Source organism: Lolium rigidum, chromosome 7, assembly GCF_022539505.1.
Source record: "Lolium rigidum isolate FL_2022 chromosome 7, APGP_CSIRO_Lrig_0.1, whole genome shotgun sequence".
Lineage (NCBI taxonomy): Eukaryota > Viridiplantae > Streptophyta > Magnoliopsida > Poales > Poaceae > Lolium > Lolium rigidum.
The window spans coordinates 50,476,618-50,486,229 of record NC_061514.1 but is presented as its reverse complement, the minus strand read 5'-3'; the positions used below and the strand labels follow the sequence as shown (position 1 = coordinate 50,486,229).

The 9,612-nt window shown below is 49.5% G+C and overlaps 1 protein-coding gene across 1 annotated transcript; it reads right to left on the bottom strand.

Moving 5' to 3' along the window:
• Positions 1-5,510: 5,510 nt before the first annotated feature.
• On the bottom strand, positions 5,511-9,374 carry LOC124674574 (LRR receptor-like serine/threonine-protein kinase FLS2). Its single transcript, XM_047210618.1, has 2 exons — positions 6,197-9,374; positions 5,511-6,087 (listed from the first exon to the last, which is right to left on the bottom strand). The coding sequence occupies exons 1-2, from the start codon at positions 9,345-9,347 to the stop codon at positions 5,741-5,743; spliced, it is 3,498 nt and encodes a 1,165-aa protein (XP_047066574.1). The 5' UTR covers positions 9,348-9,374; the 3' UTR covers positions 5,511-5,740.
• Positions 9,375-9,612: the final 238 nt, after the last annotated feature.

Here is a 9,612-nt window from a genome sequence, read left to right as displayed (position 1 = left end):
TGTTAAGCCCATCTAGGAAAAGTTTTTAACCGCCTATTCACCCCCCCCTCTAGGAGGCATATGTGTCCTTTCAAGTATGTATGCCAAAGGATCAAGGAGGTTTAGGGATTCTAGACCTGGAAATAATGAATACTGGTTTAGTATCTAAATGGCTATGGAAATTGTTTAATGAGAATGGAGTATCGCAAATAATTCTTAGAAAGAAATATCTCCAAAAACAAAACCTCTGCTAGGCGGTGGCAAAAATGGGGACTCCCATTTCTAGCAAGATTTATTGGAGATTAAACATCTTTTCTGGAAATATTGTCGAGTGCAGGTTGGTGATGGGGGGAGGACAAGTTTCTGGGAAGATCACTGGATAGGTACATCTTGCCTAGCCAAGATTTTCGCTAGGCCTTTCTCTTTCTATAAATAGGAATGTAACAGTTCAAGATGTATCTGATAAAGGGGTAAATGGGATCAGGTTCAGGAGAGCAATGGTGGGAGTGATTCGAGAACAATGTGGTACATTAAAAAATGCTAGAAAGTGTAGCTCTGAAAGATGAACCTGATAGGTTAATATGGAAGTTAACAAATTCAGGCTCTTTCTCATTTAATCTTTTTACTCAGCAATGCAATTCAATGGAGTGGTCCCTTACAAATTTATGTGAAAAGTCAAGATACCTCTCAGAATAAAATTTTCTTGTGGTTAATGCTTAAAGGGAGCATTTTGACAAAAGATGTTCTTATACTGAGGGGAGGAAAGTGTGAGAGGCAATGTATTTTCTGTGGATGCAATGAGACTATTACACATCTCTTTTTTCACTGCCCCTAGCTAGATACATTTGGAATGTGGTTAGTTGTACTTTTGGTTTAAATTTCCAATTTGAATGAGCTGACCATTGTATTTCGATTTGGTTAAAAGGTTTCGGGGAAAAAAAGGGAAATGCTTGTTGTGGGGATTGCTGCTGTAATATGGAGTATCTGGAAGACAAGGAGCCCAGCCTATTTTGAGAAAAAATGGCCTGATGAACCTTGTGTAGTGATTTTCAAGATTTGCCACTATATTAACTGTTGGAGTTCTTTGAAGGTGAAGGAGGACGTTAAGGACCGGCTGGTTTTATGCGCTAAGTTACTGGAGAAAGTTGCTAAGGACATGTTTGGAGCGAGGAGATGTTGGACGCCTTGGATTCCAAGACTGACGATGTGAAAAAGGAGGAAAAATAAAAGAAGGGAGGAGTAAGAAGATGTGCAAAGGGGAGCTTTCTGGTGGCTTTTGGTTTTAGCAGCAAGACTTTGTCTGGTGTTGAGGTGAAAGGGAAGGAGTAAAAAGCTGAGCTCTTCTTGTTAGGTTCCCAGTTTCCTTTTTTTCGTTTTCGCTAGCTGTGCCTACTGTTTAACAATCCCAGTAGTGATCAGGATGAAAAAAGGGACTCCCCAGGAGACTTATGTGCTTTGTTTGTTGCATTTGATGTGTTATAAAGGTGGAACTATGTAGAATGCTCGTTTCGCTAATGAAATCGGGGACATTATCCCTTTGATCTAAAAAGAACTTATATTTAAATTCACGTAGGTTTCCTTCCCAGTCACTACAGAACCAGACAAGGTCACTACCAGTAAACCCAACAGCTGAGGGCGATTGGTAAGCAAATTGACCGCTTAATAATCAAAACCAATATTTAGATGAATCTCTTATTTTGGGGAATAATGATGGGCCACCGTTTCGTCAGTTGGGTGGAGAATCTCGAACCATAGGACCTTTCTGCAAAGCATATTGGGCTTCTTGACATAAGAAGTGCCCCGAGCCCATCATAAGCAAGGGAGGTGAACTATAGGTAGCTGCATTCAAAAGGTGCAAATAGATATTTCGATATATATCCTTTGAAGTTTTAAAATCACCTTGGGTCCTTTTTGTGATTTGAGGATTATCTTTAAGTGAAATTACGTAGTTCCTAAAATATGTTCAATGGCATATTTATAAAAGCTCAAATGACATGCCCTTAGGTATCTAGAATGCCTAAAAAATCATGTATATCTGATTATTTGTTCACTAAATATTTTGAACTTTTCATTACGCAAATATGTTCAACAACATATAAAAAATCCAAAAAGTTACAATCCTTTTGATATCAAGCATTTAATAAAACATGTATATTAAATTATTTGCTCACTAAATTTTCAACTGTTCAAAGAAAGTTTCTTAGCACATAAAAAATGTTGACCGAGCAAGTAATAGTTTTTCATAATAAATAACTTTCATGCATAGTTTTTGAAGAAAATATGGTCAACCCACATTAAATATGTTTATTTACATAATAAAATATTCACGACACTTATTTCAAATGTAACAATCGCATGCAAGAGAAGGGGCAGAACTAGAGACACGGTCACACTGATTCGCCTCTATACAATTTCTACATATGCAACCTTGCTAGCTTAAATTATGGCCTCCCTAATGCACTACTCTATGTCTAACCTGATGCACATGCCTTATTAAGCTCATAAGTGTGACTATATTTTTGTTTGACCCTAATGCACAAGCATCAGGTACACCCTATTGAGATCTGCCCCGGTGCAAGAGTAACCAGTAAACAAGCTATCATTATTGTAAGCGCATGTAATAGAGAGAGGATGTAAATTGCCAACGGAGGGCACCCAAAGATAATGAGGTTTCTCACTCCGGCCGGTGGGCGAGGCTGACAAACCATGGACAATGTCAATCCGGAATTTGACAACCGGTATGTCCGCGACCAGACGATGCTAAGAGGAATTCTCATCACCGTGACGGAGGACATGCTCGCCCACACCATGTACGTCATCATGCACCGCTCACTGGGATTGTCAAGTTGCATCACTTGGAAGACTAGAGAGAACTTCAACTCTCCCATCATGAACATCTCAAATTTCATAGTTATTAATTGTTCAAAAGCTTTGTTGTGGTTTTTGTTAGCTCCACCAAAAACAATATCATCAACATAGATTTGACATATGAACAAGACACTCCCTTTAACATGCTTGGTGAAAAGGGTGGAATCGACTTTCCCCACACTCGCGTCATTGAGTAAGAAATTCCTAAGGTACTCATACCAAGCACATGGAGCTTGCTTAAGACCATAGAGTGCCCTATGGAGTAAATACGCATGGTCGGGATGGTGTGAGTCTTCGAAACCTGGGGGTTGAGCAACACATGCCTCCTCTTTCAAGGGACCATTTAGAAAAATACTTTTTTCACATCCATTTGATAAAGCTTGAAGATGTGAAAAGATGCATATGCAAGCAAACGACGAATAGTTTCAAGGAGAGCTATGGACGAAAATGTGTCCTCATAGTACATACCTTATTTTTAGGAAAACCCTTGCATCACTAACCTTGCTTTATTTCTTGTGACAACTCCATTCTCGCATTTCCTATATTTGAACACTCAACTCCAATCACATTATTCGGATGATCTTTGGGTCTCTCAACAAGAGACCACACTTCATTGCGGGAGAAACACTCGAGTTATTCTTGCATAGCAATCACCCAATCCGGATCAAGCAAGGACTCATGTACCTTGAGCGGCTCAAAACTAGACACAAAAGTATGATGTTGACAAAAGGTAGTTATAAAAGCTACGCGTCTATGAGTTACCACTCCTTTGGATATGCTTTCGAGGATCTTATCGACTTTGACCCACTTGACTTTGTGGCGGCCTTGATCTTCCGGATGATTCCTCCATGATCAAAAAATTTATCTCTTGGTTGATCTTGATCATTAACAATAACTTGAGTTTGATCTTCAGGTGTAGAAGATCATTGTTCTTATTCTTGCTCTTGATCAAGTGGTTGTGGGCTTGGTGCTTGTTCTTCGGTATGGGAATCCTCTTGAGTGGTTGGCTCCTCTTGTGATTAGACTCAATATAAGTTTTTCAATAGAAAGAGAGTTCCATCAAAATGGGGAGAGGACCCCGAATTATTAATACGAGGCGTGAGGGGATTACTCTTAGGGTATGTGAAAGGAAATTGACTATAAGCCTCTGGAGGCTTTGAGGTACAACTCGTTTGAGCGGAAGTCACATAGCCTTCATCACCCGGTTCCAACGCTTTCATGGAGTTAGCCGAGGGCTCACCAATTGGAGCCTTATCCTCAAGGACCTTAAAAATAGTTTACTAATCCAATCATCAAGCTCGGAATACGCCTTCACCTTATCACGGGCTAGCATCTCCTTGAACTCTTTGACCGAATATATTTTCTCCTCATCCTCATCATTGGTAAAATCATCTCGCTCTGAAGGCGGTAAAGCCCTTAAAAAGAGCTCATTGTTTTGATACCAATTGAAAGGACATAAATGATAACCTAGAGGGGGGTCCAACCACCTTCCAACAACACTTGTCAATTAAAACCTGCGTAGACACTCATAGGTAACATTAGTCCATACTTTAGCTCTGGTGTCATCATTAACCAAAATAACAATTAAGGGTAAAATACCTCAACAAAGGTGAACCGTCGTCCACGTCCCTCCCTCATTGAAGCTAGACAAAGCTTGATGGAGTAGAGCTTGTTGTAGTAGACAGACACGAAGTCACGTTGTGCTAAGGCCCCAAAGGACCAGCGCACGAGAGAAGTAGACATCGTCCATGAAGAGAAGCGTAGACCAGAAGGAACACAGATCAAATCTAGCGAGATCCGCCCGGGACAAACCTCCGCACGCCCTCCGGTGATGCTAGACACATCATTGAAATGGGTGCTAGACGTGGAGAACTTTATTTCATCTTTAGCGAGTCACCACCGTCACACCTTCCCGAGTAGAACTCAAACCCTGAACAGAGCGAGACAAAAAAAAGTAAACCTACCGCCGACAAGAACAAGGATCCACCCTGCCTCCATGGCCCTAAGGCCACATGAGACGAGGAAGATTGGCGTCGGTGCCGGCAGGAGGCAGGGAGATCTAGTCGCCTCTATCTCTCTCTTGAAGGAAGGGGTTGTAGATAGATGAGATAACTTAGGTATGAAGTGTTTAAACCGTGCAAACTCTAACTACTCCTAAAATTTGTATCTATGGTGTAAACCGGCAAGTCTATATAATAGATGACCCGATAATTATTTTGGTCATCCTAACCTAATTTACCCATCTTTCTATTTCTCTGAAATCAGTAGTTCATGTTTCCGCGAACTTGTAACTTTACAAAAGTGTTGTAGGTATTTTTTACAATTGTTTAAGACACACTTGACTATAAATTTAGATGGGAGTGACAGCCTTGATTTGGCCATTACATCCATGTGCTTAAATTATGAATAATTTGTCCATTTTTTTATCTACCCATCTTAGTGCTGACCGAGGAAAAGAGTCTCTACGTGCCGATCAAATTGTGTTCACAAGCTTCCGCAGGATCCAGGAGTGACCCCTCCCTCAAATTGGTATCTTCATGATATATATTCCCTTTATTGAAAAAAAGGGGTGACCCCTCCTAAGCAACAAGAGAACTTTTTATTGTTGACCCTAAAGAGAACAATTTGGCAACAACTCAAAAGATTTAAGTTTTATGTGCCATGGAGGACACCGATCGCATAGAATTTAGCATGATGTTTAGAGACCATTTGTACTCTTTTTTGTTGGCTAGTTTATGTTGCAACTTCCTGCGATCCATGAGATGTAATATTTTAACACTACAATTTTGCAGTAAATAAGGCCGTGTGCATCATTTTGTGTGATCACTTTGATGCGGAAGCTCCCCATTTCCAAAAAAAGTACCACGGAGGAAACGCTGCAACTCGGTTCGGTTTAGTCTCCTCCACACACTCTGCTTATCTTGAGCAGCCCCGAGAGCACACCATTCATGTCGGGCCGGTCGGCGGGCTCAAACGCGGCGCACCACGCTGCCAGGCTCAGCGCGTCGGCAGCGGCGGACAGGTCGGCCTCGGTGCCCACCTTCATGCCAGGGTCCAGGACGCTGGCGACGTCCTCGAGGCCCCTCGACAGCGTGTTGCCGACGAGCTGCTGCAGCGTCATCGGCACGCCGTCCTCCTCTATCTTCCCCGTCGGCCTCCGCTTGGTGAACAGCTCCATGATCAGGATCCCGAAGCTGAACACGTCTGCCTTTGGCGTTACGTTCCTCGTGTACGCCAGCTCTGCATCGCACGAGACAAGGAAATGCTCAGCTTCCCTGGGCAGTGAACAACCTGCAGAAAATCCCCACTGAAATGGTGCGTGGACATCGAAATTGTTGACTGACTGTACCTGGTGCCATGTATCCGACGGTGCCGCGGAACGCCGACGACGAGGCCGCCGACTCGGGCGCCGCCGCGTCTGTCAGGTGGACGCCCTGCATCCGTGCGGTGCCGAAGTCGCTGACGCGCGCCTCCCAGTCGCCGTCGAGGAGAACGTTCGACGGCTTGACGTCGCAGTGCACGATGGGGAATCCATAGCCGGAGTGCAGGTACACGAGCCCGTGCGCCACGGAGATGCACACGCGCAGCCGCTCCACCACCGTCCACCGCGGCGCGTCCGGGCCGTGGATCGCGCCGTCCAGGTCGCCGTTGTCCATGTACTCGAGCACCAGGGCCTTCATCCTGCCGGACTCCCACGCGTACCCGACCACCCGTGCCAGGTTCTTGTGCTTCAGGCGGCTCAGCGTCGCGAGCTCCCTATGGAAGCTCTTGTCGGACAAGGCCGGGAACTGCTTCAGGTTGAGCCGCTTCACGGCGACGACCGTGCCCTCGGGCTCGACGAGCACGCCCTTGTAGACCGTGCTCAGGCTACTGCTCCCGATCACGTTACCTTCGTCGAACGAGCTGGTGGCTGCGGCCAGTTCGCCGCACGTGAACCTCCTCAGCTCCGGCACGACGAAGGTCTGTGAGAGATGGTCGGAGCCATCTGACCCGACCCTCTTCTTCTTGTACCTCCGGTAGCCAACAATTAGAATCGCCACGAGTAAAAGTAGCATCAGCAAGGCTAGCACCAGAAGCGCGACGAGTATCGTCACCCCTGTTCTTGAGAACCACCGCTTCCCCGCGGCGCCTCCGTGGCAGGGTGCGAGAAGCTTCCACCCGCAGAGGCCGACATTTCCCTGCAGGCTCGACATGCCCAGGTTCCTGAACACGCCGGAGTTCGGCACGGCCCCCTCGAGGCGGTTTGACGAGAGGTTAAGATCCCTCAGGTTCGTCAGGTTTGCCAGCGCCGGTGGTATGGCCCCGTCGAACGCGTTGCTCGACATGTCCAGCTTTCGTAGATGCTTCAGCGCTTCGATGTCGGGGTGGATCTCTCCGTCGAGGCCGTTGTGGGAGACGTTGAGGCTCGTAAGGAGATCCAGCTGCGGGAAGAGGCCGTCCGGGAGGGCGCCGGTCAGATTGTTGGCGGAGAGGTCGAGCGAGTACAGATTCTTGCAGCCCTCAAGTGCCGCCGGGATGCCACCGGAGAGCTGGTTGTTCGACAGGTCGATGGCTTGGACCATTGTGAGGCCGCCGATCTCCTGCGGGATCGGGCCCGTGAACGCGTTGTTCGACAGGTTCAGGTATATCTGAAGGGTGCTCATATTAGCGATCATCGCGCCAGGGATCGCGCCGGAGAGGCGGTTGTGGGAGAGGTCAAGCGTGAGCAGCTGGTCGTGGCCACCGAGCCCAACCGGGAATGTGCCGTTCAGCATGTTGTTCGACAGGTCGAGGAGGGAGAGCGAGCGGAGGTTGGACACCGCGGCGGGAATCGGGCCGGTGAACCTGTTCGACGCAACTTCGAGTGTGGTGAGCTGCCGGAGCTCAAAGAGCTCGTCCGGCAAAACGCCGTCTAGGCGGTTCTGCGTCAGGTCGAGCACCTGAAGGGAGGGCACCAGGTTGGAGATATTCGCCGGGACGCGGCCGACGAACCGGTTCCTCCCGAGCTTCAGGTCGATGAGGTGCGTCAGGTTGCCGATCTCTGCCGGTATCGTTCCCGAAAGAGCGTTCCCTCGCAGGTGCAGATATCTGAGCTCGCCAAGCTCGCCGACGCGACGGCTCAGTCCGCCGGTAAATCTGTTCTCTGCCAGGTCCAGCGTGCGCAGGCTGCCACAGTCAAACAGGTCCTCCGGTATGTCTCTGGCCAGCGAGTTGGCGCCCACCGACAAGAATGCAAGGCCCTGTAACCGGCCAAGTCCAGCAGGCAAGTGTCCCGAGAACTCGTTGTACGCCAAACTGGCGTTGGTGAGCAACGTGCAGTTGGCGATGCTCGCCGGAATCGGGCCGGAGAGCGAGTTATCTCCGACGATGAGCTTCTGGAGATTCCGGAGCGACCCGATGTTCTCCGGCAGCGGGCCGGACAGGTTGTTGAGGCTGAGCGACAGGTACGTCAGGTTGACAAGGCTCGTCAGAGAAGGCGGAATCGTCCCGGTGAGCTGGTTGGCGTGGAGCATGAGTGATTGGAGCGACCGGAGCTCACCGAGCTCCGGCGGGATTGAGCCGGTCAATTTGTTCTGCGAGAGCTGGAGCGCTACCAGAGACTTGCACCGCCCGAGTGAGCTCGGGATCGTCGACGAGAGCGCGTTGTCGTACAGGCGCAGCACCTTCAGGTTCGCGAGCTCGCCCAGCTCGCTAGGGATCGCGCCCGTGAACCGGTTGCTGTACATGTTGAGCAGCGTCAGGTTCTTGCACCGGCCGAGCCCCGGCGGTATTTCGCCGGAGAAGCTGTTCTGGAACAGCTGGACGATCCAGAGGTGCGAGAATTCCCCAATCTCCGGCGGAAGCGGGCCGGACAAGTTATTCCCGCTGAGGTCCAGCGTCTTGAGTTTCGTGAGCTTCGCGAACGACGGCGGCAGCTCGCCGTGGAGCTTGTTCACGTACGTCTGGAATATCTCGAGGTTGGAGAGGTCGCCGATGCAGGAAGGGATTTCGCCGGTGAGATTGTTGAACTCGAGGCCGAGCGCCCACATCGCGGAGCAGTTGCAGAGGCGGCTGGGGATTTCGCCGCTGAGGGAGTTGTTGGAGAGGTCCAGCAGCTGCAGGCTGCCCAGGTCGCCGAGCTCCGGCGGGATGCCGCCGGTGAAGCCGTTCACGGTGAGGATGAGCCCCTCGAGCTGGCCGAGCCGGCCGAGCTGCGGCGGGATGGGGCCGGCGAAGGCGTTGGATGTGAGGTCGAGGACCTGGAGGGTGGAGATGTTGGCGAGGAACGGCGTGAGCGTGCCCCGGAGCCCGGTCTCGAGCAGCTGGATGGACGTGACGCGGCCCGCGCCGTCGCAGGCGATGCCGGTCCAGTTGCAGTGCCGCGGCACGCCGCCTGCCCCCACCGTCCAGTCGGACAGCGCGCCGAGCGGGTCGTCGGTGACGCCCTTCTTGAACGCGAGCAACGCCTCCAGGTGCACGGCCCGCACAGACGCACCCGCCACGCCGGCGGCCGCGGCCGGCGCAGGTGCGAGCAATGCCATGGCCACTAGGACCGCTAGAACAGGCAGCAGTAGTACTGCTGAAGTAGAACCAGCGGTATTTAGCCTTTTCGTAGAACCAGTGCCACTACAGAGCACCATTTCACGTGCAATTTTAATCCTCCTACACATTTGATGGAATCAATCGCAAACGGAGGCGCTTATAAGGAAAACATGGAGCCGTCGCATCGGCGTGGACTGTGGAGTCAATGTGTTGCTGAGCGGCGCGTCAACTGGAGAAGAAAGAGACCAGTTTGACTCGAAATTT

Coding starts and splice junctions, on each gene's coding strand:
- LOC124674574 (XM_047210618.1), bottom strand. CDS start 9,347: ATGGCATTGCTCGCACCTGCGCCGGCCGCGGCCGCCGGCGTGGCGGGT. Junction 6,088..6,196: donor CGTCGGATACATGGCACCAG/GTACAGTCAGTC, acceptor CGTGCGATGCAG/AGCTGGCGTACACGAGGAAC.